Source organism: Dicentrarchus labrax, unplaced genomic scaffold (genome assembly GCF_905237075.1).
Source record: "Dicentrarchus labrax unplaced genomic scaffold, dlabrax2021, whole genome shotgun sequence".
Taxonomy (NCBI): domain Eukaryota; kingdom Metazoa; phylum Chordata; class Actinopteri; family Moronidae; genus Dicentrarchus; species Dicentrarchus labrax.
Window position 1 is genome coordinate 25,988,103 of NW_026136704.1, and position 27,798 is coordinate 26,015,900.

The following is a 27,798-nucleotide window of genomic DNA, read 5'->3' on the forward strand; positions in this document are numbered from 1 at the left end:
CAAGACAAAGTGCATCTCACGTTTCATTGCTTATTATATGATGATTTAATGGCTATTCTCTTTAATAAAACTGAGGTCTTCTGGATGATTATAAGAAACTTAAGCTTGAGTATTTTAGGGAGATTACCTTTTGTTGTTGAGTATATTTGAGCATTGGACAGAAGACAAGGTTCTTTCTTTGCAATGTTATGTATAAAGTTATGATCATTTCTGACAAATATCTCACCACAACAGGATGTTGGCCCATGCAGGCTGAGTATTTGTATGTGCATGAAACAATCACTATAGTTTAAATATACAACTGCATATATTCTACTGTAGAATTTACTTCATTGTGGCGCCACCCTCTGGATTAGTTTGTTATGTTGTTATAGCTGACTCCAGTGTAATAATCAACTCGGGATTACACTTAAATGCTAATTTGTGGAAAACTGAACTGTGGAAGCCGAGTACAGGGTAGGGCTTACAAATGAGAGAACACACAAAGGTAAATGAATGAATCCTTCAGAGCCAATAAACTCTAATGAAACTAAGACTTATTAAGCGTTACGTTAATATTAGTCGCTGCCAATTTCCTGTTCTGCTGGCCAAATATTTCCCGGAACCAACTTTGTATTAATTATCCAAAGGCAGTTTCACTCCAACTATTTACGCTTCAGAAACCAAAAGAAAAAATCTAATTATTTAGTTCAAATCTAACATTTTCAGCTATACTGTTAGATCATAATCTGGCAACAGACCAGTCATGCTGTCTTGCACTTACTCACATGCGCAGCCATCAGTTATACTTTCTATATGAAAAGGGGTTTGAATTATTCATGTGTACCCTTGATGTTCAACACATCTCGTCTTTGTTAACCGACTGCTTGCCTTTGAGCTGTTGAGAGAGCTAAAATTAGAGGAAGAAAACACAAACGTCTTAAGAAAAACGACCTTTATTGAAGACATTCTTGAATGTCGACAGCTGCATTTGATATTAGAGTGGTATTCAAAGAATAAAAAGACATCGGGACAGCACATAAAAAAATATTTTTCAAAATAAAGAAAAATACACTACCAACTCAGAATTTTCATTTTTGAGTTGGAACACCTAAAGACTAGTTACTTTCATACTGATTTGCAGTCCTAAATTGTTACATAATATGGCAGGGATAAAGAACTACCACTAGAAAATCTCCAACTCAACGTATGTAGTGTTAACTTTACAAAAAAAAAAAGGAGAATAACACTGTACATCTTAAAAACATTAAATATACACATGTTCTTGTTCAGTCTGACTTCTGTTTCAAGGTGGTGAATTGAGTATATTAGGGTTATATGGCATAAACAAAACTTCAGGTCCAAGGTGCAATCATCTACTCATCATCGTCATCGTCATCGTCTTCTTCTTCCTCCTCCTCTACCTCCTCTTCGTCCTCTTCCTCATCGTCGTCGTCTGCTGTAGCAGCCGATGCTGAATCCACTTTGCCCTTCGTGCGATAGGCAACGACATCCTGTGGCAAGCACAGAAAATGTGTTTTTTTTAAGTGCCACAGAAAGACCCTTTTACTCTCTTTTACAAGCTTCAAAGTAAAAAAGACCCCAAACTTTTATGGTTGGACCTCAAAAACAATTAGTCTATTTACCTTGTCGTACTTCTCCTTCAGCTTTGCAGCCTTCTTCTCATACGGCTGCTTGTCCTCTGCAGTTGAGCTGTTCCACATGTCTCCCAACTTCTTTGCTGTGTCCCCAATGGAGAGTCCAGGGTGCTCACTTTTTACCTTGGGACGAAAGTCAGCACAGAATATGAAGAATGCAGACCTGTTGGGTGGAGGGAAAGATGTCAGTGTTGAAGATATAATAATCCACTTTGCATTTATTGTCAGAAGAAAAAAAAACTGAGTGTGGAGCAGGTTGGTTGTGGTACATACGGTGGTCTCTTGGGGGCATTGGGGTCCTTGAATCGCTTCTTCTTCTGGCCCTTGGGGGGAATGTAATTCTTCATTTCCTTCTCATAGCGCACCTTGTCTAGTTTGGCCATATCTTCAAACTTGCCTTTTTCTTTGGGAGACATAGTCTTTTGGGGGGAAAAAACACAAGCGAGAGAGTTTTAGAGAAAAATACAAGATTCAGAGAATTAAATCAATTAAATTATTGACAGTAATTTATTGTACCTTCCAACGCTCAGAGCATTTCTTGGAGAACTCTGCAAAGTTGACAGAGGCCTCGGGATGTTTCTTCTTGTGCTCCTCTCGGCATGTTTGCACAAAGTAGGCATATGAGGACATTTTGCCTCTCGGCTTCCTTGGATCTTTTACCATCTTGGATTACTAAATATATAGGGGGGAAAAAAATAAACATAAATATAAATATATATATATATATAACACAAGTTTTGAGAAAAATATATCCAAGTCCAACTCATGCAGCGGCAGTGGCAATATCACAGTAACCCCCCACCAGTTGTCTGCCTCTTGCTTTGTTAGATGCATCTATTGTTTAAATCTGGGTGGTGGGAGGAGGGTGTCTGGGATGACTGATAATCCATTGTATGTACAGGCCAACATGATGCTCCTTTTAATACTACACATCAGTTAAAACTGCTATACCTCCCGCATCCAGTCACAGTGATTATAGTACGGAGCTAGGGAGAAACACAGCAACAGCGCGTTATGTTACACAGTTTACACTTTAGCCTCCCTTTGATATTAATGTGCATCAAGCTTGGAGTTTGGGGGGGTTGTAGATGAATACATTAGCATTAGCTTCCACAGCCCCTTTGATTGCACGCTCTTGCTTTGTGTCCTCTCGTTAGCATTTTTTTTTTTTTTTAAAGCTAGGCTAGCTGGTAGCAGCGAGCTTGCATGCCACGGTGCTCATTTCCATGATGACGATTATTAAAATGGCTGATTAGATTGCTAACAATGGCTAGCGGAGTACACACACACACACACACACCCTTTCTTCTAGCCCTTTTTAACCGGCCTCCTGTTTAACACCAACAGCCGGATTGTTTTGGTTTCATTGTTTCGTTGAAACTGATAATTTAGGGAGGGCTTGGTGGGGGGAGGAAGGGAGGGAGGGAGGGAGGAAAGATGCTCCTGCCTGCATCACCTCACCTCACCCGGGCTGCCTCAGCACCAGTCAGCGCTATTAACCTACGTTCACCCTCTAGCTAGCGTTAGCTTCCATGATAGCAACCATTGTCAGGGTAACGCAGAGAGAGAATGCTACATGAGTTAGCTCGTCGGTTGTTAGCGGGGGATACATCAGCGGACGTTACGCTAACCCGTAGTAATTAGCTCGGTCATGGGGAAGGGGGCGGTTTTCCGCTTGTTTTTGGTTGTTATTTAATGCTGCGGCAATGTCAGCGTTGGTAACTACGTAGTTAGCTAAGTTAGCAAGGCAGTGTTCAAAACATCCTTTCCGAATCAGTCGCGCAACTAAACATGCGCAACACCGATGTAAACATTTCAAACCGCAGCGCAGCGCAGCGTTTCATTCATAAAGACGCAATGGTAATAGTCTGCTTTGTTAATAAGTCAACATTCATTATGCTTACCCCCGTTTACAAACGCTACAAGAGGCCAGCTGTACGTCGGTACGTCTCGAACAATGGGACGAAAAGCACCAGTCAGTGAGTCCGCGGTGCTTCGGCTGCGAGGATCCTCGGTGTTTATCCCGTGTGTTGGGCTCCGGCTGTCGGACATTGGCTGCCGTCAACTCCTTGGAGTATCTTATTGGACACTGGCTGTCTCAGTCATAGTTGTTGTACAGTTGGTTGTCCAAAACACGACGGGGCGATGGCGCTAAACTTGAACAGCAAGCGCTTTTTATTCTGGTGATAATTATAATGGTTATAATAATAATAATACACTTTATTTATGCAGCATGCATTTCCAAAACAGATATTCTTACATGGATTAAAAGCATTCCAGGTTGTAATAAGGCGAAAATAATGTCAGATAAATAAAATCACACCAAAGTGAGGTAGAATAAAAATTATAAATCAGTAATGAAAACAGTTCAAACTATAAAGCAGATAAAACATGTTGCAAAACTAACCGCACTGGGGCAGATTAAATAATTAAAGCATGAAATAGCATAAAATACCCATAGTAAGGGGAAAGATGTATTATTCAGTGAGGGGAAAGAGTGAAGTTGGGATGGGAAACTACCCATATACTTAGGAAAAAGTAATACTACAATGTGAAATAACAACATTAAGTACACTTAAGTAAAGTAAATATGTAAGTAAGCATCTGCAAACTCTCCTTAGTATCAAATACATACCACTAATTTTAATATTGTGGTGTATCACTTTATTATCTGGTCACAGTGGATTGTATTTTATCTTAGGTTTTATTTATTTTAACAAATTAAAACCAGATTTAAAGGTTAAGATTATTAGATGACTGTCTGACTGAGTGAATTAGTTAATAACTAATTAATTAAAAGATCTGGAGGATTTCCTTTTATGAGTTTTGTGTTTAACATTGAAATGTTTTAAGTTGAAGATCATAGCACAAAATGAATGAAGCTACTTTATAAGGAATCTTTGGCTATGTTGAATTTTTAATGCAACATCTCCCCTGCTGAGCAGCTCACAGTGCCCATTCAAATGTTGTAGGTCTCCATAACCACAGCACCTAGAAACATCCTGGCAGGGATCAGCTCTGTTCAAACAGAGCCAGTACCTGAAAGTGAAACTTTCTCATGTACACACAGTCTCAAATTTAGGACCCTCGGTTATCACTTATACGCTTTTCAGGAAGCCATCCATGAAGTGAACTCTACTCTGGAAATGGAAATGGAAAGGTTTTCATTACACCGAGAACAACGATAACAAAAGGTACCAAAACAGTGGTCACCAATGGCAACCAGAGGTAATGTTGAACCAAGTATATTTAAAGATTGAAAGAGAACACGTTACATTTGATTTAGTAGATATTTTTTCTTACATCTTGGTTAAGTGTAATATAGGTTTATCACGTGTTTTGTTATTAGACTATATGACTTTGGTACATTATACTATATATTTTTAGCTGGAATAATTCCACATTATTATGTTGGACTGTTGCACAGTTATGTTTTATTATTATTACTCACTACAGCAATGCAAATATTATTGTATTATTTAATTTAAATTCCTTATTCTTGTCTCCTTTTTGGTTCCTACCCTGAATTGGGTGTGTTTACTGGTGTACACAACATATCAAGAATTAAGTGTTACAGTTTAATATATTTTCTTGTAGAGGGCAAACAGTGGTGGGATCCATATGAAACATCTCATGGGAGACAATTCGTCTACCGGCCAAACTCAGCTGCAGAGATTCTGCTGTAAGTTCTGTTTATGGGTTTATGGTTAAGTTCTGAGTAGTCATACATCATTTGTGCATTTTCTGTGTGTATTGGGGTGTAATTGTATGTTTATATTGATTGCATATGCAGGTGCCCAACGTCAACTTCATTTATAGACTCCTATTCAAAATCTGGACCTTTCGGTTCAACTGTGTACAATCAGGATTTTAGCTGGAAGTCATCTTGTAAACCTGAATGCATCCGTACAGGAACTGCCTCAGGGCACAGGAGAAACAACCCACATCCCAGTCAGGTTGGTATTTAGGCTGTGTTAGCCTCAATTTTACATTTATAGTCGAATGCCATGCTTGACCTCTCACAGTGTATCGTAACCTTTAAGTCAAGCTGTTTTCCTCAAGTCTTTCATGATGTGGAGGCTGCCTAGGGACACTGCACGAAGCTCAGAGTATGTCGGCTTCCCTTGGAAATGTCCCCCGTCTGAGGAGGAGATCAACAAAGCCTTGACAGCACAGTACCGCTCCACCTACAGATGTGACTTCATGGGTATGCTTCAAGGTAAAACAAGTCTGTCAGTTAAGTCGCGTGTATATAAAAGCATGTCTGAACAATTGAATTCATGACAACTTCAAGCATGCAGGCATGTCCAAGTCAATGGACAATACAAATCAGTGTAATCATAATATTTTTCTCTACAGCTTATTTTGCTCACTGTGTGGAACTTGTTTGACAGGATACTAATAATAATCATATTAATAATACAGAAAGAAAATGTGCACCTAAGCACAGCAGGCGTGAAGTGCGGCCCTCTACTGACACAGAGATGAGGGACAATTACCGCCAGCCAAAGCAAAAACCTGAGCTGCTGCGCTACCGCCACAGCGCAGATCCTCACGTGGCCGGCCGTGGTATAGGTACTGTATGCTGAAAAAACTCTAATGTAAACACAGTAAAGAGTGCTTGCAGTTCACCTAATGAGTTCCTCCATGTGTTGCAGTTCCAACTGTTGTGCAAAGGCACGTCCACACTCAGCAGAAAAGATCACACTTGACTAACTACGACAGGTTTTGTGGAAAGAGAGCTTCTAATGTTGCATGTGTGATAAAGTCTCTGCTGCCCCAGGAGCTGCAGCAGTTACACAGAATTTTACCGGAGGATGGTTAGCATCATTTTATGCCTTTGAATGTTTGAGCGTTTTAACAAGTCGAGTTTGACAGGCAGGTAATTCATGTTTTGTGTCTTTTGCTTTGCAGAAAAGAAGGCTGTTTTGAGTAAAGATGATTATCCAAACAACAGGGAGAAAGTGAATAAACTTCCAGCAGTTGGGCTTAATTCCTACTTACCAGAATGCATATCAAGCTGGCCAGGACCTTTCTGAACCTTATTGCTCTGTGTTTGTATGTTGTGTTTTTATGTGTTTTTGTCATAGTAGGGGTAAAAGTGCTTTAAACTAACTTTCACTTGCTATGCCATTTCTGTGTGGAACATGTGTGCTGTGATAATTAAACATCTCTGCCTGATGAAAAGATATTTGTCTGCATTCATGATCCATCGCCCTCATATTCTGCTATCTGACATTATACAGCCTGTTTGTAGCTTGATAAAAAGACAGAATGAAACTTGCATTGATGTAATGATTTCTATCTGCACTGAATGCTTTTTTCTTCATCATTCTTCTCTTTTTGCATTATGAAATGCTGTTTCTCAAGTCTGTCCAAAAGGAATATTTAATCATGTTTTTGATTATTCATTCCCTCGGTAGTTGCAATGAAAATGTAAAAACGTGCCAACATGAATGAGATGAATTAAACTATAATTACCTCCTACCTCAACTGATTAAAGTACAATGTAAACAGGGATATATATTGTTAGGTTTAACATGGTGACAAAGCTTTCTGTCTCCCTGTAAGTGCAGAGTCTTGTCTTCAGTGTGGTAGTCTCAGTTGTCACTCTTGGTTTCTTAGTTACCATGGGGCCACCTGCTCTGCTCAGGTGTAATGTTAGAGTGAGTGTCAGGTAGTCTAATGTGAGATCTGTCAGATTAACATCTGTTTGGAGGTCAGACTGAGGAAATGTGCTGCTTTTTTACACCACAGTAACCTTTAAGATAGAACATCTAACGAGTATGTCTTTAGGGAAAAAGGTTCGCTCTTCTTCAGCTTCAGGAAGATTAGAAACTCAACATGTGACCAGGTAATCTGCTGTGTTGTTGCTCTCCGACTAACATTGTAAACCAGGTTTTTGTTGTCATACCTGTTCAGCACCACTTTCATATTTTTTACACTAACAGTTTTAATGTCTTGATAAGGGATATTGGGAGTATGGTTGAGGCCTGTTTCATGTTCACAAACTGTTTACTGTTGTCATGGTGCCTGAGTTGCCATCCGTGGCAGCACTGAGCAGTTACCAGGTACTACTGCTCACCTGGAATTTATCATCACATTCCTAATATTAAGTAGATTTATGTGTAGTTTTCACTTAAAAAAAAAAGTTTGCAACATTGGGTCACTCCACTGAATTGGTTCCACTTGCATGTTGTAATTTCTGAAAATAAATAATTTTGCAAAATTAAATGTGCAATTGTCAATCTCGCCATTTTATTTATTTGTCTGAACAGGACAGAAAGTAAAAGGATTTAGTTTGTAACATATTTTTAGCAAATACATGAAATGTAGCCATATGGCATCAGTGTTAATAACATGAGACCACTGACCATCTTTAGTTGGATTACCAAAACTATCTTAAAAATCCCATAAACATAATAAGATTGAGGAAATTATTTATGTAAAAGGGCTGAATGTTAAGATTGACATTCTCAGTTATATAATATGATCAAAAATACAGAAAATAGAGATAGAAGCTACATTTGGGCTTCCCATGGCCTTCAGAAGACTTAATAAGATACATTTTTAGAGGGGGGAATGCGTCAGGGTAACTAAAATGTGTATTTTAACTAACATATTATGAATTTCCAATTTAAAAAAAATAAAATCTAAATTGGAAATATTGTCACACAATAATACAAATACAAAAAAGATTTCTGAAGGTTTCTCATCATTATATTTCATGATGAAGTGTAGTGTGAGCGAGTGGGGATGGGCTGAAATCCTGTTTTTTCACTGTTAGTTTTTATTAGCCTAAGGTTTTACATGATGCATCTTCAAATCGCAATTAGTACAAAGTGCAAGGTTGTGCAAGATTTTTTCATGCATATTTATGCATATAATTTCCTAGGGACAGAAATGCACTGATTCTGTGTTATCAACAGTCAAGTAAAGATACATTTAAAATATCCATATTTAGCCATAATAACAATGTATTATAAGAACAGTGCCTGCATTTAATCAAATTAAAAGATTTCAAATTCTTCAGCATCCTCTCTGAACTGTGGAGCACAGAAGACAGGATGAGAAACACTTCTGGGCCAGGTAGTAATAAAGTCACAGATGACTTCTCAGCATCAAGACGAGGGGGTGTCAGCGAGGACAGAAAAGAGCAGCCTGAATGGTTGATTCGAGAGCTGCTGAAACAGAACAGGCGAAGACACTCTGTCACACTGGGAGATCAGGCTCAAATCATGAGACAACAACACCACAGTATTGACTTAGCTCGCAGTCTCTGCAGCCTCCAGGTACAGTTTTCAAAATGTCTATCTGAAAGTTAAATGAGACAATTAAATGTGACCTATTGGGACCTATCTGCATCTGAAAGGTTGTCCTAAATCTAGATTATTTCAGTGCCATGGTTGATTTTGTACCCTTTCTCAATGAGTCTTCTTTCTTAAAGTTGCTGCTTTTAGCCTCAAGGTGTCACTAGAGTGTTACTTTGCTACACTTGCCAATTTATAGACTCTTTCCAAAGTGATACTCAACTTCAGCTGAAGCATATCTCACCAGCACCAGAATGAGTGTGAGGTAATGCCAAAAATGCCATTTTAAATCAAGCTGATGATCAATTTACTCGCAGCCTGACAGCGCATTAGGCAGAACAATCTGTCCCACAGCCCGGGAAGGCCATGTTTCAGGCCAATGTAAAACAAACATAGCTGCTGAGCCAACTACTTTGAGGACCCTAGTAGATTCAGATTCAAGCTCTCAAGCTGACAGGAATGATTGAAACATGGCTAGTGCAAATGGACTGGGTTGAAGTTTGTGGGTTTGCAGACGCAGATGTCAGTCACCCTGTCTTGCTTAATGTAATGAGCAATGTGCCATAACCGATTAGACGGAACAGGCTCAGGAGTTCAAAGTTATGCAGCTCTAATAAAGGGATTTGAAAAGCAGTCGAGGTTATGTGAACACTTTCACTACTTCCATCACTCTGACTGATTAAAGAATTATCTCTGCATTTCAGGAGGAACCGTGGGGAAACCTCGACCCTAGTTGCTTCCTTGAGGAATTAGGCTGTTTATCCCCCTTATTTATTAATGATAGATCAAAGTGTGCCACAGATCATGGACTCGTTGCTAGGAAACCGTGGCAACTTGAAGAGAGGCCATTAACACAGAGAGCATGGCCTGTCACCTGGCCTTGTGCATGATCTCAGTACTCATGTCATGGGCGATTACAGACAGTCTGTAATACTCAGAGGTGGAGCCCCAGTCGTGTGTTGATAATTACAGAATGTTCAGTTAAAGTATACAGCTCTCTAACCTTGGTTTGAATTTTTAGCAGTCTTGGACTGAAAGCAGCATTTCTGTCAGTTTTGTTTTTATTTTCCATTGCATGTTTTTTTTTTATAATATTGACGATGAATCTGCATGATAATAATTTGTTTCTGTCATGACATAATGTCACCATTTTTCCTCTCTTCGATAAGCTTGACGAGACGATATCACTCGACAACCTCCAGAAACTGAAACAAGCATTTGAGGTACTATATAAACTGCATCTTTCACAATGACAGACATTCATTTCTGGAAGATTTGACTGTTTTCTTTCTAAAGGAATTTGAAACGGGTGGCTTGAGATCCATTGATGCGAAGAAGTTTGGACGTATAGTGAAGACGTGTTTGGGCTTGCCAAAGACAGTAAGACAGTGTGACATTTGTCTTTATATCTCTCTCAGACTCTCTCATTAGGGACAAGCCATTGCCAATTACTTGATTAATTTATAAGAAGTGTCATTGTGCTTTATTGTTTTGTTCTCTGAATTTTACAGTGCAATGCGCAGATTCAAGGGTTATTCAAGAAGATTGATTATTCAGGCCAAGGAAGAATTTCATGGGTGAGACGAAACTCTTTTTTTTGTTTCTTATGGAGCATGCAGCCTTTATATTGAGTGTAAGAAGAACTTTTCCATGCATGCTAACCAGGAATCTGCAGAACAAAAGTTAGGCCAATATGAAATATGATGGGGTTGTTTCAGCCACTGAAATTCAATTAGGATCTGTGGAGCAAGTGTAACTGAACACAATGATTCGGGCTAAATCAGCTTTTCTTGACTGTACACTAACACATTTGTCTTGTGCTGACTCAAAGGTGATGGTTTCCCAAGTAATAGCCTACGTTGATATTGACTCTTGATGCTTGACTTAATTTTTAATATGTTTCCAGTGTTTTATTTCTTCATCTGGATGGTTAGTCGATTTTTACAGGTTGTGTGGATTGTAAAGCTGAAAAATGCTGTTATGGTTTGTAGAGATGTGATTACAAGTATGATGTAACATTGGAGAAAGAACATTTTTTTTAATTGCAAGAGTCAAAATATTGATTTTACAACTGGACTCATATACAAGGGCATGATTTCCACTGGGGGATGAGGAGGACATGTTCCTCTCACTTTTCAGAATCCTATTTCCAAAACCCTCTGCATATTTTTCTGGGTAAAAAAGAAACTATATATTTAATTTATTGTTTATTTAGATAATCTACCTACAGATAGTTTATAGTGTATTTGTATTATTTCATCTCTTTCAGTTTGTCTGTATAGATGTTTAGCAGATTAGAATTTATGTGACAATTTATGAACATGTGTTTTGTGTCTAAACCTAACCAAACACTAACCAAAGAACAGAAGTATCAGAAAAAACATTTTATTTGAGAAACAGTTGAATTGTTTGATGTCAGCTATTAAACAGCTGAAATGTTACAAATACTGTATAAACAATCTGTGGGCAGACTATCCAAATAAAGTGTTACCCAATATTCTCCTGCAATAATTATTAAACATTAAGTAAAGGACAATTCTCATTGGTGAAGATATACAATACATACGATATTTATTTATCATCAAGTATGAGGTCTTTATTAACTCTATCAACAAAAACTAAATGTGACCTTAAAGAACCAGTGTGTAGGATTTAGTGGCATCTAGCGGTGTAGTTTCAGATTGCAACCAACTGAACACTGCTTGCATTTGTATTCGATGACCTGGGAATGAGAACTAGCTGTGAAGTGTAGGAGAAACTACAGTGGCTGCAAGCATCAATAGATGAGGTAATGAGGTAATGAAAACACAAGAATTCCTATATTCAGGTGATTATACACAGATGAAAACGTTATGATAAATAAATCCATTACTGCCAATAGATCCTCCTAAATGTTACACACTAAGCCTTTCAGTGAGGTCAGTGAATTAATAATACAGCAATTACAGAGCATTTGCATTTCCTTTTTTTTGACTACCATTAATTTGAAAAGCATGATATGCATCTCATCTCATTATTTCATCATTTCTATACACATCAAATGTAGGAAATAACATTCAAACCTACACCCTTTCTTATATGACCATGATAGCAATTTTATGACTATCAAAATGAAGACATGAGAACCAGAACATTACCAGTTCTAACACGAAGTAATGTGATGCAGGATGACTTCTGCACACACATGCTGCAGGAGTACAAAGAGAAGCAGGAAACAGCAAGACGCAGTAAGCAGGTGGCTTTCACTCTGCCAGCCACCATGAAGGCGTTGTGTCACAGCGTTCCCATTGTCAACATCCACTCCACCCACGATGGCTCCATCGTCACAGTACGAGAAGATGGGGCCGTTTGCTACTGGAGCCCTGAACTTAAACCACTGAAGACCAAACACATGTTTGTATGTTTTAACTTTTGTACATTTACCTGAATACTTTAAGGATGAGTCTGGTATCATTCTGTTTTTCTAACGGTCAAGAAATCCCACAAAAAGACCAAAATCAACAACGCGATAGTACATTTTTCAATACTTTCCCTGTCTGTGGCACAGAAATCTATAAAAAAAAACATGTCGCAAATACCTTAAAATGATGCTAAAACAGCTGGGGACTGTTGTTTTTACAAAAATGACTCAAACCGGAGTAAGTACTGCATATGTTGGGGATTATTTGTAACAGCTGATTACTACACTTGGTGAGTATTTACAGCAGTAGGACAGGTATATGACAGTGACTCATAATAAATGACAGTGCCATTGATGTGTCTTCAATAGTTGTTGGATGAATCAGGTTAAGGCTACACAAGCCACACTTGTTAGTAAGATCAGTTCATTGTCGGTTTGCTTCTTTTCAAGGAATTTGTTGATGATTAGAAAAAGGCAGAATACTTAGCCTGTAATATTATCCATAGAAGGTGTTTGTGTTTAATTTTCTGCAGAATGAAGGACCTGCAAACAGGAAGTCAAAGTGGGCAAGTGATTTTACTCTGATGACCGAGTACAACAAGCTGATGATTGGAACGGGGTAATATAAGAAGAGGTTTAATAAAATTACTTAAAGACCAAATTATTTACTGAGTACATTGGTTACTCTCTTTAACTGAATGTCCCAGACTGCTCTAGCGTTGTTTATTGTGTGTGTCTTTCTTGCAGGGACAGAGAGCTCCAGCTTTATGAGCTTTCCACTCTGGAGCCTTATTGCCAGATCAATGCACTAGACACTGTGCCTTTGACTTTAGACTACGGGTGAGCAACAAAACTGCATGTTAACACATCCTCCAAATGTCACCATAAGTCTCAACATTTGATGGTTTATGTGTTTCCTCACAGCTACACTGGCCCTGATAAATGTTGTATTCTGTATGGAGACACTGAGGTAGGAACTTTTGTTAAAATCGGATCCAATTATAAAACAAAAATGTTCATTATGTCCCTCTTGATTATTACTAGGACAGCTTAAGTTTTGTTTTTGTGTTTCAGGGATGTGTGACTATCATTTTAATATCCTCTGTTGGAGATACTCTCAGGTAATTGTGCTTTTCAAAAGATTTACAACACATTCATTTCTGTTGTTCAGTTAACCATTGTGCACACTGTACACTGGAGTACAGAGAGCACAATGTTTAACATATAACATTAACATAATAAAACATTATACCAGTATTATTATAGTTTACACTAAGCTTACAGTGTCATCGTATCAGAAAATGTTGAGCATCTTTTCCAGCAATATTATGCCAGCTTCTCAGTCATTGATTAGACTGCGACCAAAGCAAACTCAGCTGAGCCTCAGGGAGGCATCAACCAGGGACCCTTAAAGGAATAAAAACAGAAGTTAACATAATATTATGTCCTATATGTATTTGAAGGTCTAGTGTGTAACATTGAAAAGTCTCTATCAGCAGAAATAGAATATAATATTCACAGGTATGTTTTCATTACAGTATAATGACCTAAAAATAGGAATCGTTGAGAAGGAGCCGTTTATATCTACAGACGCTGCAGGTTGCCTTCCATGGAGTCCACCATGTTAAACTGCCATGTTTCTACAGTAGCCCAGAAAGAACGGATACATTGATTACTGGCTGTATATAGGGGCCTTTTTCGTGCTTGGAATGGGAGAATTAAATGATGGAGTTGAAATCTTTTTTTTTTCTCTTTATATGTTTTAGAAATAACACTGATACAGTAAAATTCAATACCCTAGATGAGCAAATGTACACAGTATTATCAATTTCCATACCATGGTATATACTGCTGTAATGCCTCTCTCCCAGATCATGTTGTTGGCTGATCAAAAGGAATTTGTTAATGAAAAACAGACACAAGAATATGTCCTATGAGTGATTGTCTGGGGCATTATTCCTGAGCAAAATAACATGAGAATTCTTTGAATTCGTACAATGATTGGTTGAAAGAACTTTTAACTGAATAAGATGGAGATTTATGATTTCCTTTCTTGAGGATTTTTTTCATGGGTTTTTCAAGGTTAAGACTTATTTTCAAATGTTCATTCACATTTGCAGTAAATCAAACATATCAAAGGTAGATATTTAGAGCTGTATGAAGAAATGTTTTATCTTCAGTCACATTTAACAATTGCAAATGCATCTGATTGTATCTTTTTCCCTGGCTGTAAAAAATCTTCAGAAATCTGTTTGTGTCATACAGTAGTTGTTTGAGTGAGTGAGTGAGTCAGTGGTGAGTGAATCATTGATTAGTAGGTCTTTGTATTTCACCCATATTGTGGCCAACACCATTTTAAAAGTTCTCTTTTGTAATGCCCTTTTTTAGTTTAAATGGCATTATCAGTGTATTCAGGATGAAACTGCATGTATGCAAGTCTGATTCATAGTATGACTTTAAGAGTAATCATCATGTGGTTATTTTGTTCTGCTTGTAGGATAGTGTGTGGAAAGATTAGCCTGGTCATATTAGTAAAGTAATTTCAAAGATGTGGTGGAAAATTATACCTTCTGGTATAGGTTCCCTAGCCAATCAAAGAAATAACATGTTCTGTATGTATGTGAGGCTGTGCCTGATAAAATGTGACCTGTTTCATTCCTGATTTTACATCTCAGCTTCTCTTTTTATAGACTATGGAATAAATTACCGAAGATTGAAAATATACCCAACATAGCGATTGACAATGCAGTGCTTTCTCCGAACGTGACATTTGTCAGATGGAAGGTTCATCAGGACTGGGTGACACAGGTGACATTTTACCTTTCCGTGTGTGTATATATATATATACATATATGTATATATATATATATATATACACACTTCCCTTACAAAAATACATTTAAGTTCAGCCAAGTGACAACTCACAGTATCTGCAGAAGCTGTGTAACAATACATATTTTTGCAATATGAACAGATAATCCTGACATAGACTGAGCAACTAACTCTTCTCTTTATATTTAGGCCAAATATTTTCAAGGTTTTCAAGCTGTTGTCTCCTCATCAAATGAAGAATCTTCATCTCTCGTTATAGGTAATTTCTGTTCATCTTGTGTCTTTGGCTTTTTTTTTCTTTTTGGCACTATCTAACAAATAATCCAAAACTTTAATTATCAGGACTTGCAGTTAAAATGCACTTACCTGTCTGTTCTTCTGTGATTTAAGATCCAAATAAAAAATTATGCACGCTAAAGATGATAGTAGAAAATTCACTCTACAATGTGCAGTAATTAAACTCTGTGTTGAACATTAGGCTGCCTGGTAGGAGAGCTGTGAGGGATGAATCTTGATGACTCATCTATCACAGATTTACCAATCAATGCCAGCATGTCTATTTACAGTATGTGCATGTGTGTGTGTGTGTGTGTGTGTGTGTGTGTGTGTGTGTGATCACCCATGTCCACTTGCCAGCTTGGTCATTTATTCTGATAATGACTCACCCTTGCTCCAAAAAGCATGTTTTGATCGATGCTCATGGCCTTGTAATAAAAATGCTTTTTTTTTTCTTCTTGAGGCCGCGTGCTGCCGTTAACAGACGCTGAGCAGCAGCTGAACGAGATCAGAGAGGCTTGCTACGAAGGTAAGAGCAAGAAGGTCCAACTGAGCTGGACTCCACAGCACCGCGCATCATGTGACCAGAGAGTTTTCACCATCCACAAAGGTGTCAAGACGTTTGACCTTTGTCAGAAGCACAGCTTGTTGGTTACTGGAGGCATGGACAGACTCATACGCATGTGGAACCCACATTTTTCTGGGTGAGGAGTCAGAATTCAGTGGACTTTTTTGAAGACAATTAACAGTAGTTTAAAGACTTGTCTTGGTTCTGGTTTTCTATTTAGGAAACCAACTGGTGTTTTGAAAGGCCACTCTGCTCCCATCATATACCTCGGTATCTTCTCAGCGGACAGTCAGATCTTCTCAGTCTCCATAGACAGAACTGTGAAAGTGAGTCACGATTCAGTTTTAATGTTTTGCACTTTAAGTTATGAAAATGAATACAGCATTCACCCTATATACATTAACTACTGTGGACTTTTCACCAACAGTGGTAGAAAGCAACTTAAATCATTTACTCAAGTAATGAATTATTGAGACAGAAAGAAAGAGTTTCTCCATTTTATACTACTTTTTACTTCAACTCCACCTCAATTCAAATTTAAATATTATATTTTTTAGTCCTCTACATTTATATGAAAGCTATAGTTACTTTTCAGATTAAGATGTTACACACAAATGTTAATCATTTAAAAAAAAATGAGTTAATTCCAGATTACACAGCTGTATAAAAAGCAGTATAAATTAGCTCCAAGTCTACCAGCTACAATGTTTCAGTACTACTTACATACATACATTAATAATAATGAACCAGTAGTATAGTATAACACTGACAGGAGTAGCACTTTTACTTTTGATACTTTAAGTATTATTGCTGATGCTCATGTACTTTTACTTGTCTATTTCTATAGTGTGGTTAAAGTGAATCTGTAAGTTAAAATAAATTATGTGAATACCTTTTCCTTTGCTTTTCACACACTTTTCAGATCTGGGATATTCAAGATCAGTGTTGCTTGTTTACAGCAGAGCCCAAAGCTAACAGGATTCATGGTGACATATCTGCATGCTCGTATTCCTCTGCTATGAGATCCCTCTACATTGCAGCAGACTGTATGGCTGTGCTCTCCCTGAAGATAAGGTTGGCTGTCATGCCTTTGTGCTTTATTCATCATAGACTCCAATGTACTCTGAAGATATTTTGAAAATATTCCTCCACTGAGCTAATTTAAGGATGATGATTTGTGAAGTTCTAAAACTGAAGAAGACAGCTGATGATTTTGAAGATTTCCTTTTAAGGGATTAAACATCCGACTTTACCCAAATGATACAGAATTTAAGATTTATTTTCTTCAGATATGACGGCAGCTCCTTAATATTCATCTCCCTGTTATTCATTTTGTTATCTTTTCCTCTGTAAGGCCACAGCTTCACAGCCGTCTGACTGTTTCGCATAATGAGCCTGTAATGTGCTGCGGCTACAGTGAGGAGTTTCGTCAAGTTGTCAGCTGCACTGAGGGATCTGTGAGTAAATGAGTATTTTACAACATCACGGACACAGATGACCAACTTTATATTTCAACCAGAAAATGAATCCAGTCTGTGTAAACAGGAACATGACCACCATATTTATCTGATGTACAGTATATCAACTGTACAATTAATTCATAAGGTTACTGGTTTTAGGTGGTGAAAGTCTGGGATTTTGACACTGGACGTCAGATTTTTGAGTTTGGTGGCACACATGACCTGTCTGTCATCACATGCATGACATTTGACCCCAAAGGGAGGAGGTACAGTACACAAGCTTGTTTCACTTTTCATAAAATATGTATTCAGCCACTGCTTTATCACACCACAGTTTGTTATTGTGTTTGCAGACTCATCACAGGTGGAAGAGATGGTTGTCTAAAGATCTGGAACTTCAACAATGGTCAGTGCCTAAAGACACTACAAAAAGGTATGTACTGTAAATTTTCATTATTCCCTCAAAATACAATGTTTGAAATATTGTATTATCCAGCAATAGTGAACAATCACTTTAAATCTTTCCTGTAGATGGTGAATCTCGTGAGGTGTTCGACTGTATCTTTCTGAAAGTTCACAGGAATTTGTGAGTAATGATGTGATATTTGGCAAGTGCTCTTGGCTCAATATAAATTTTAATCCATGTTGAGTTTGTGCAATTTATGTTTGAAGCTATGTGATGTCTGTCGGCCGGGACCGGAAGATTGACATTTACTCAGTGAGTACAAAAGAAAAGACATGAGTTCTAGGTATTATTTGTCAGCTGAGTTTCAGAAATCCCATTCCAATTATTTCTCCAATTCCTCCATCCCTCTATCACATTGCATCTCATTTGCATTTGTTTACATGGTTATTACCAGCCGAACTCCATTCTGACAGTAAAAACACAACTGATAGTTCATATAGCCTATTTTGAATTTCATTATAAAACCAGACAACTGAGAAAGTATATGCATTTTTTGCTGCATGGCTGATGACAGTTCTTGTTATTGTCTGGTTAATAAGATTTTTAGTGTTCAAACAGGATGTTCTACCAGCTATTTTTAGGTTTTAAACAAAATATTATTGATATGTAAAATGTTTCCCGTTTGCTGACTGTGTATCTGTATGTTGTCAGGACATACCAGAGGACCACCATCATGTCCAGAGGCCGCAGCCTTCATGGCAGGATGATCTGGTGATTAATGAATTTAAAACTGTCTTGACAATAACTTTCAGAAAAGTTAATGCAGACCAAAATAATGAGTAGTTCAATCGGCTGCAACTGAGATTTTGTATTCCCCCTGTGAGATTTATTTCAGGCAGAATAGATGACAGCAGTAGTAACATTGGATGTATTCAGTCATTATTCTTCCATTTCTAAAAAGCACAGCTTTCTGTGTTGAAAGTGACTAAAGGACAAATTGGGTCTTTTTTGTTGTGAACTGAATGCATGATCAAAAGCACATCAGGCAAGTCCACAATGTGAGTTAGCTCTGTAGTTATTTAATTGCCACCTTATTTATCTATTTATAATCATCATGTTGCTTGTTTTTTCTTTGGTGCAGTTTATTTTTTATTTATAAACGTATTCAAATCAATTTTGCATTTTGTTGTGGTGGAAAGTAGTGAAGTATAGCTATTATATTTAAAGCCCCTTTCACTCAGGAACGTTTGTGTTGGTTCTGGCGGCCCCTGTGGACAGAAGCGGTAGTGTTTCTACGGCCTCGTTTTAAGAGGAATCCGAGCAAATCTGACCTGGTGGCGGTCATTAAGGATAACTACAGAGAAATAGCTAATCTACTTTCTGATGATATGGTTTGTTTTTGTAGGTCAGCGGCAACACTATTAAATTGAGACAGTTTCATAACCAGTTAAAAACTCCTTGTAGAACATTTAAGTAGAATTTTTAGGTATAGTAGGGGTGCTTGGCCAGTTCTGTGCCTCAGTCTCTGATGCACCTATGGGCTGTGAAGATAAAGCTTCCCTGCTGGTTTTGCCTTCATATTAGATGGACACGAGGAGACACTGTAGTCTTTGGTCCTAAGAATCGCTTTTGCTGACTGGCTGGAAAGCTCAGAGAGAGATAGGTAACAAAGCCTCCCTGATCTCTGCCCTACTGTGCAGCATAGCCTGCAGAAAAAATGTTAACTTAAGCAGCAAGTTACCCCATCCCCCCATCTCCCTTTTATTCTCCCTCTTTCCTTGTTCCATTTATCTCAGTTTGGAGAATTTCCATTGTTTCTCTTAATACGTGTGCAATATTCTTGTACCAATACTGTATATACTAATTTATATTGTGTACTGTATAATATTTATTGATCATATTTAGTAATGTTTTCTCCCGTACACACCATTGTTGATGTCCTCACATCACAAAGCTTTTCTCTGTGTCTGAGTCCCAGTGCAGCCAAGCTTTGACCTGTCAGTATACCTTTAGTTTATGACAGGCTCTGCTCCAGAGGTGTCACTGAAATGTAAGGATGGTTTTATCACTGACTCAGTTCAAAACACAAGGAGTGCACCAAATTCCCTATGCACCCCCACCACAGTGTCATACAGGGTTACATCACTATCTTATCCCCTGTGATTTTTTTTTTTCTTGCACGCATTTTAGTTTGCACATAAAATGATTTCAGGATTAGTTTCGGAAACAAAAGTTTAGACACTGTGTATTCAAAAAGCTATACAGATATTTCAAGAAGAATGATTCGATTCTCTAAAATGTCACAGGATTGTAATCCAAGGCATGTCACAGTGCCAACACCATTGATGTTCTGTTCTGTATTTCTCATCATTGATCATTTTGTCAGAGAAGGTTTTGAACTGATGGATATCTCATCGTGAAAGAAAACTCATAATTTGGTCACCCAACTTTGAGACTACTGTATTTCCTATAGGTAAAATAATCCACATTTTTATATTTTTCTAATTAACTACTAATGTGGCAGTGTATCACACAAGACTCCGGGTCTGTGAGGTTGTACAAACCTTTTTCACAGCAGCCCTTTTGGCATGAAATAGTAGGGTAAATACTGGTGTTACTAAATATACTAATTAAGGTTCAGCCCCATTCAGGTCAAACTGTGTCAGGGTGCTGCTATATTGGTTCACCTGAAAGGCTCTTATATACTAAATGGAACAAAACCTTAATTGGTATCATTGGTAACACCTGTGATTACCCCACTATCTCATGTCAAAATAGCTGCTGTGAAAAAGGTTGTGGTGGTGCTTTGAGCTAAATGCTACAGTCTGCATGCTAACTTGTTTAGCTGATATAATGTTCACTATATTCATTATCTTAGGTTAGCAGGTTAGCATGCTAACATATGCTATTTAGCACTAAACACAAACTACAGCTGTGGTTGATAAATTATTTAATTTTAGTTTTGTACATGGTCATAAACCAAAGTAGGTGCTAGAGAAAAAAACTAGGCATCACCAAAAATAATTAGGATTTACCATCTGAACACCATAAATATCCGTACCAAACTTCATGGCAATCAGTCAAATAGTTTCATATTATCAATATTTCAATAAAACCTAAATTCCAATTTCTGCTCTATGTGATACAATATAACACACATTATGTTGCTTTATAATCAGGTAAATCACCAACTGTAATAATGAATGCAGCCTCATGCTCTTAAAGCTTTACCATCAGTACCCAATAATATCACAAAATAGATTCTTTTATCGGATCTTAGATGCAGTATGTGGTCAGGTTACCTCTGACAGCAGGGTACAGTTATCTCTCTACATGAGCTGTAGGAGGGAACATGAAGTCTTACTAATGCTGTATGATCCATTGGAGGAGGTGATGCTTAGTCCCTTTCCATCTCTTCCATTATGGCTGGTGGTTACACTCACCCCAAAGAGGCCCATTAACAGAGCAGAAAGATTGCATTAGAGTCACCAGTAAGAAAAGTGACCCCTTTGATTATCTACAGAGCCCTCTCTTGAAATTGTTTTTCATTAATGGCCTGGAGGAGGAAGATCAATGGCTTTTTCTATGTATATTGGTCTCTTTCCCTTATCCGCCAAGCCTCAGGTTCACTGTGAATTTCTCTGTTCCTCCAGATGGTCAGTGCTGTGTTGCATCTCATTAAAAATTTAAAACATGGCCCAGTTCAGCAAAATATTTCACTTTGGCTTGAAATACAGTTTACAGTAAGTTCAATAATCAGTGCCTAAGTCCAAAATGCCATCTGCTTTTCCTGATTTGTGTAGTTTGTTGTTGGCAGCCCCGCTCTGAGCAAAAATATTCCCGTTGAGTTCAGTGAGAAATAAGAACAAGATGAATCGCTTTGTATCACTGTGAAGTACAGTTAGGCTTGTCTCCTTCCTCAGGGGTTGGAAATCAAGTCAGTCGTTGATGCAAAATGTGTGATACACTTGGCCAAATAACAAAAAAATGAAATACAAGACTTCAGTGAAAACTCTTTGTTCATACATGTCTTAAAACAATATCAAAATATTTTTCTCTCCATGATTCTTCTCCACTGTTTAATGAGACTCCTTAGCTCGTCACAGAGACTTTTATTTGAAGTTCTTGGTCAAAAGACAGATGACCTTTAAGAGATTTACTCACTATGTGAAGTGTGCAAACTCCTTGATCATTTCTAAACTGATAGGGTGAAAGTAATAGTTCAACATTTTGGGAAATACGCTACACAAGAGTTAAATGAGACGATTGATACCACTCTCGTGTCTGTAAAATGTCTGAGAAATATAGGCTACCACCAGCAGACAGTTAGCTTAGCATGAAGAGTGGTAAATGAGGAGGAGAACTAGTCTGGCTATGGCCAAAAGTCATTTTTACACTAAAGAAACAAAATATAACACGTTAATTAGTAAGTTTTAGTGATTTTAGAACTTAAGTAGTTTCTTTTTACCTTCAGCCAAACCAGGCTAACTGTTTCCCCCTGCTTCCAGTCTGTGTTAAGATAAGCGGCTGCATGCAGTAACCTAGATCGCCTCCAGACATATGCTAAGACATTAATACTCTGCTTGGAACAATAATATGTGTCTGATATGTATTTTACATAAAAAAGTATAATTTCCACATTAAAATCCTTAAAAAGGAATAAAAAATTAATTTTTTAAAATAAAAAATAAAAAATAAAAAAGGTGGAAAGGAGCTTTAATATTTAACAAATAGAGTGGGACCAAAAACTATTCCTTTGGCTGTATAATCTGTACCATTAGTACCATATCAAGCTTTATCTGTTTCAACATACTTTTTCTCCTCTTAAAACAAGAGATGATAGAAACTTTGCACTTCTCTTGCCAATGTAAGAGATAAACTGTGAAGCTTTAACACATTTTCACAGTTGGTTAAACACATGCTGACGTGATGGGAAATGTAATATATATATTTTTTTATGTGCAAATAAAGATGTAAAGATATAATAAATTCACTTTTTTATTTGACTTGTTAAGAGAGACTTGCACTTTGTCTTTCCTCAGACAAATGGCCATAAGGAGGACATCCTTTGCGTGGCGCAGTGTCCCCCATCTCTCGTAGCCACCGGCAGCTACGATGGAGAGATTATTGTGTGGAACGTGGTTTCTGGATGTATACAGTGTCGGTTTGTCAGCCCCCTTCTAGTTGAACAGCAAAATGTTGAAGGTGATTTGGGAGCTTTAAAGTGAATGATGAATGTATTTAATAAAAACCTCTGATGTGATAAGAACATTACATTTGTCTTTTTTTCTGTTACACAGGACTGGATACAAGTGTTCCAAGCATCATTTTCCTAAAGAACTCCAAGTTACAGCAGTTTTCCTCCACTACAGCTCTTGTGTCGTCCGCAGCCTTGGGTCAGTCTTATGAACACAGTAATTACAGCGCATGATTGCACTTTACAGCCTTCCACAATGTCTGTCAATACACTGTTAATTATGTGTTTTTCTCTTTTATAGGTTGTGTAGATCTCTGGAGTGTGCTCAGTGGAGGACTTTTAGTGGGTAGTTTCAGAGCTGTAAGATATCTAACTCAACAACATTTCTTAGTTTCACTTTTGGATATCAAGGGATGGGATTCCAGTTTTACTTTTCTTTCTCTTACCTTTAAACTGCTGATTAAACAGTTAGATAATTTGTGGTGCACAGTTTCTTTGCTTAGTTCTAGTTTTTAAACAACTAGCAGGTAGGGTATCTTCCTCGCAGCTTCATAATTCAAAGCAGGAACCCTTAATATTGGGGGGGTTGGTGAAGCTAAAATAAAACATGTGCATATGAAATCTTCCTAAAGAAAGCAGAAATTGTATTTTTAGGCTATGAAAATAAAAAACGTGAATATTTTACACGTAAAAAAATGATAAAAGGTAACTTGTTTTTGTTACCTAGCAACAATGGCCCTTCATTTTTAGGTTCTTTTATTTTCATGTATTTTCATTTCTTCATGATTAGCTCCCATAATTTGTTGCCTGGCACATTTTGTATAATACCGTGTGTCAGATTGTTTGGAGGGGACTATTATCTGGGGGAATGTATTAAGTCTGTCTGCAGGGAAGGTAACGTTTATACACCACAGGGGAGATAACGGTTTGGTGGTAGTGTTTCATTCTTTTAGTTTAAACGGAAGAGAGCCATTGCCAAATAATGAATACATGGTGATGTGTCAATGCTAGTACATTCACACAATTTATATTTCCATTTTGCAGTCTCGATTCCAACAAAAGATCGAAAAACTGGCTAAAACAGAGAAGGGCGCGTTGCTGTATGCTGCTGACCGAATTGGTTACATCTACGTTTACGACATGGAGAAGTTTGCTCCTACAGAAAAACCACCCAGAGGTTAGCTGTGTTATTATTCTTGCCACTGACTTTAATTAAACATTAATGAAAATATAAAGATGTACTGTCTATCAGAATGTGTAAAATCCTTTTTGTGAAAATGTCATTGTTTGTTTTTTCTTTTTATTCAGCTGAAATCTTCTGGCGTGCCCACACCAGCAGAATTACTGGGTATGAGAAATACACAGCAGGCTTTATCATGGGCAATCACAAATGTATCCTGTCATTTAAAATCATCAGGCAACTGCAGTTAAACAGCAATTAGACTGACTGTGTCCTAGCGTGGATTAATGCACAGGCTAGAGCACCCGTTCCCTCTGTAGATAAAAACGACTCATTCTAAGGTAATAAAAAAACAATGATTCTTATTTCCAAGTGATTATGCACTAATGAAAACAGACTTATGGACATTATCCTCAAATGTTACACACTGGAGTTCATTCTGGAGTGTCGGTTGCAGCAGGAACAGCATTACTTCCTTCTGCTGCTTTAAAACAAAGTGTAGAAGAGACTGTGTGTGGGAAGGTCTTAAACAGACGATCAGTATAGGTGAGATGCTGCCCGGGGTGCATCTGCCCTCAGACATACCAACCGAGTGGATGATTTAGAGTGTTCTGCCAGAAAAGCCTTCTCCCATTTCATCTCATGTCTCTTTATTCTGGTCCAGCCTAGAGATTGTTGACAATGATCAAGTGGTGCTTACCTCATCCACTGACTACACTGTGCGCCTTTGGAGTGCACATGGAGAATTCATAGGTGGGTGTCATTTTGCATCTGTCAATTCCCTCTTTACATTACTTTACATTATTACATTATCAATGTTCATGCAAATAACATTAATCTTGAGCATGGTGCTGTGATTAAGGTGGAAATGTTATTTATGGGCATGTTCATTTCAGTGTGACAGTACATGTGACTGGAATAACCCACTTGGGGTAAAAATTACCTGTTGGCCCCCCATGGTACCACCTTCCTCCCACTCTCAAAGTATGTGACTTTCAAGTACCCATCAAGTACAGTGCATACAAAAAAATACACTGCAGCTTAATCAAAGTGCCAGTAAACAACCAGTACTCCTACACACTACCTGGCCCTAGGTTTGCAGTGTTTTGCAGTTTTTTTTTTAAATAGCATAAATTAATTTAGGAATATGTACCATGTAAGCACAATATTATTGATAATTAAATATAGGTCTTAAAACTATCCTTAAAGGAATTGTTCCAACCAGAAAGTAGCAAATAACCCCAGTAGAACCCCAGATTTTCATTTTAAAGCATGGTGAGATGAAACTAAGGATGATATAACATGTTAATTGATGAGCTTCAAAGATACTAGTTGGTGAATTTGGTTATCTTGGGCCTGTTATGTTAGCTGTTTCCTAGCTGTAGCTTTATTTTTAACACAGATATGGTGCCGTCTATCTTCTGTTCTAACTCTTGTATTTCTGCTTAAACTAGTCCTTTTCAAACCGATTCATAATACTTTAGAGATAAAGCTGACATTTCTGTGTAGTTCTGTAGGAGGTGTGCTGCACAATAGAGCACTGCGGCAGAGAATTGATTTCAAATAGATTCAGACATTGTGACATTTTAAGAAGCCACAGTTGTGACTGTGTCACATTCCTGTAGCACCATGTTGTGCAATTTGGCAAAACATCCAAATGGAGCATTTTTGTCTTTATCCACAGGGACCTTTGGGCAATCTGAAAGCTGGAGCATCCACATCTCCTCTTCCTGGAAGCATCCTGCTGTCCCCTATGAGGTGCTGATTGATCCCCTGAGTATGCCAGATCATGAAATTCTGAATTTCAAAACATGTCCGTCTGATGCTATCAGTCCTGACAAGACTGACGCCCACAGAGGGGGACTAAAGGTGAGCTGTGCAAGCTATGTTTTTCCTTTCTGTCTCTACCCCTTCTACATGTCAAACTGAACTTTGTCTGCTCCTCTTGCGGCATAATTACAGTCAGAGACGAGCAGTAAGCTGAGACTTCCTCCAGCATCAACCAGTGACACAGACAGCGAGGAAGATTAAAAGCACATTTTACTCAGAGGAACACAAGATTGGGTGAGTTACCATTACAACAGTAAAGACTACAGTACTGTACATATGCAATGCAAGTCTAACACCAGATTCAGCTTAAAAAGTGACAGATTTATATTTAGAGTGAGTGTGTCTTCTTTTGCATTTCAGGCTCTGTCATGAAATTGTCAGGCATAGTAACAAGCTATCAAACCGCTGCGCTCTGAAAGGCTTTAATACTGCGGAGCTACCAAACAGCAGTGTAAGACCTGACCTCTCCCTTGCTGGTATTGATCCTTTTATAAGCAGCACTGAGGAACTGGAGTCAACTGAACAAGATGAAACTGTATTGATCACAATTGGGAAACTGGGTCATTGCAGCACTCAATACGAAAAAGACAGAGCAAAGAAAAATTAAATAGAATTAAATAATCGTGGGAATTATCCACATATATGTAATCTTACCCAACTGGCTTTTTAAACAACAGATCGTTTGAAGTAAAACGATGGAAATGTCAAAACTGATCCTAATAAAACTGCAAGTGCTCCCTGGAAGGTTTCCATTTGTTTTTCAGGATCCAAAGCTGCTTGCATTAAAATGGGAGCTCAGTAACATGCTTTCCAGAGTGCTGTTCCACAAAATTGCTCTTATTTGCATTTTGAAACACTCAACTGTCCAAGTCTTAGTGCTGGTATGAAGTGAAGTAAAAAGGGGTTGGGAACTTGTTACCACAGAGCAGGAATGATAACTTTGACATTTATGACTTCAGTCCATGAGGAATAGCACATTTTTCTCAGTATATCTTGAGACTGGAGTACTGTAGTGAGTGATTTTCTACAAAAACACACTCATGAGTAAAGCAAAAGGTTGCTCATAGATAACTTTTATTACAATATTATATATTTAAATATATATGAAGATATATATAGACCTTCATCCTTAAGGTGGCTATATCCAATATTTTTATATCAACAATGGACTGTTTGCTAACATGTAGCCATATTAGCTTAGAGGTGATAATGTGTCTGTGTTGGGTCTTGTTTCAGTTCATTAAATGTAGGGAAATCTTTAATTCATCTTTTCTTTCTTTCTGATAAATTATGGGCCGAGATGAAGAGAATTTAACGTTGCTGAGCCAGCTGTCCTGATTCTGAAAATGTGATAGAATTAAAGGAAAAAGAAAACATATCCCACCCATTGATTATGGCTCTAGTTTGTGTAATACATTTCTTTTTCTTTGATATATATTATCTGTTTCTTAAATGTATTATCTAAGAGGTTGTGAATGTGCTCTGGCATACATTGTATTATTAATAAAAGCTTACATACTTTCAAATTTGTCATCTTTATATTTTATAAACAAATCATGTTAAACGTTACAATTTATGGTTATATAGAACATGTAACAGTGGAGCTTAGAGGGCTTTTAGCTGTGCATTTTATGGATGAACAAGGGTAAAGTGAGACATAAAATAACAAAATGAAGGAGAGAAATGTATTGTATATTTCACA

The 27,798-nt window shown here is 37.7% G+C and overlaps 3 protein-coding genes across 6 annotated transcripts; 2 read left to right on the forward strand and 1 right to left on the reverse strand.

The window, feature by feature from the left end:
* Positions 1-919: 919 nt before the first annotated feature.
* hmgb1b (high mobility group box 1b) lies at positions 920-3,687 on the reverse strand. The gene is made up of 5 exons (XM_051397226.1): positions 3,542-3,687; positions 2,154-2,309; positions 1,911-2,056; positions 1,626-1,800; positions 920-1,493 (listed from the first exon to the last, which is right to left on the reverse strand). The coding sequence occupies exons 2-5, from the start codon at positions 2,298-2,300 to the stop codon at positions 1,356-1,358; spliced, it is 606 nt and encodes a 201-aa protein (XP_051253186.1). The 5' UTR covers positions 2,301-2,309; positions 3,542-3,687; the 3' UTR covers positions 920-1,355.
* Positions 3,155-6,826, forward strand: LOC127361982 (testis-expressed protein 26-like). 3 transcript variants are annotated; one of them, XM_051397223.1, is made up of 8 exons: positions 3,155-3,497; positions 4,751-4,865; positions 5,235-5,319; positions 5,431-5,593; positions 5,700-5,856; positions 6,063-6,212; positions 6,296-6,457; positions 6,552-6,826. In XM_051397223.1, the coding sequence occupies exons 2-8, from the start codon at positions 4,853-4,855 to the stop codon at positions 6,674-6,676; spliced, it is 855 nt and encodes a 284-aa protein (XP_051253183.1). In that variant the 5' UTR covers positions 3,155-3,497; positions 4,751-4,852; the 3' UTR covers positions 6,677-6,826. The 3 variants fall into 3 exon arrangements, with proteins under 3 accessions (XP_051253183.1, XP_051253182.1, XP_051253184.1); XM_051397222.1 differs by lacking the exon at positions 3,155-3,497 and adding an exon at positions 3,739-3,820; XM_051397224.1 differs by lacking the exons at positions 3,155-3,497; positions 6,296-6,457 and having other exon boundaries at positions 3,828-4,865.
* A 128-nt stretch (positions 6,827-6,954) lies between these two features.
* wdr95 (WD40 repeat domain 95) lies at positions 6,955-27,622 on the forward strand. 2 transcript variants are annotated; one of them, XM_051397191.1, is made up of 30 exons: positions 6,955-7,491; positions 8,671-8,929; positions 10,117-10,170; positions 10,244-10,327; positions 10,459-10,524; positions 12,114-12,344; positions 12,881-12,966; positions 13,095-13,187; positions 13,272-13,317; positions 13,422-13,468; positions 15,038-15,155; positions 15,369-15,438; positions 15,919-16,159; positions 16,244-16,349; positions 16,946-17,097; positions 17,378-17,480; positions 17,643-17,749; positions 17,837-17,916; positions 18,015-18,069; positions 18,156-18,201; positions 18,601-18,660; positions 22,932-23,094; positions 23,190-23,285; positions 23,388-23,446; positions 24,131-24,263; positions 24,395-24,434; positions 24,931-25,019; positions 25,951-26,135; positions 26,229-26,330; positions 26,457-27,622. In XM_051397191.1, exons 1-29 carry the CDS (start codon positions 7,424-7,426, stop codon positions 26,295-26,297), a joined length of 3,006 nt encoding a protein of 1,001 aa, XP_051253151.1. In that variant the 5' UTR covers positions 6,955-7,423; the 3' UTR covers positions 26,298-26,330; positions 26,457-27,622. The 2 variants fall into 2 exon arrangements, with proteins under 2 accessions (XP_051253151.1, XP_051253152.1); XM_051397192.1 differs by lacking the exon at positions 10,117-10,170.
* Positions 27,623-27,798: the final 176 nt, after the last annotated feature.

Coding starts and splice junctions, on each gene's coding strand:
- hmgb1b (XM_051397226.1), bottom strand. CDS start 2,300: ATGGTAAAAGATCCAAGGAAGCCGAGAGGCAAAATGTCCTCATATGCC. Junction 2,057..2,153: donor AATGCTCTGAGCGTTGGAAG/GTACAATAAATT, acceptor TCCCCCCAAAAG/ACTATGTCTCCCAAAGAAAA. Junction 1,801..1,910: donor AATGCCCCCAAGAGACCACC/GTATGTACCACA, acceptor TCCACCCAACAG/GTCTGCATTCTTCATATTCT.
- LOC127361982 (XM_051397223.1), top strand. Junction 5,857..6,062: donor CTTCATGGGTATGCTTCAAG/GTAAAACAAGTC, acceptor TTAATAATACAG/AAAGAAAATGTGCACCTAAG. Junction 6,458..6,551: donor CAGAATTTTACCGGAGGATG/GTTAGCATCATT, acceptor TTTGCTTTGCAG/AAAAGAAGGCTGTTTTGAGT.
- wdr95 (XM_051397191.1), top strand. CDS start 7,424: ATGTCTTTAGGGAAAAAGGTTCGCTCTTCTTCAGCTTCAGGAAGATTA. Junction 10,328..10,458: donor GTTTGGGCTTGCCAAAGACA/GTAAGACAGTGT, acceptor TGAATTTTACAG/TGCAATGCGCAGATTCAAGG. Junction 16,350..16,945: donor CCATAGACAGAACTGTGAAA/GTGAGTCACGAT, acceptor CACACTTTTCAG/ATCTGGGATATTCAAGATCA.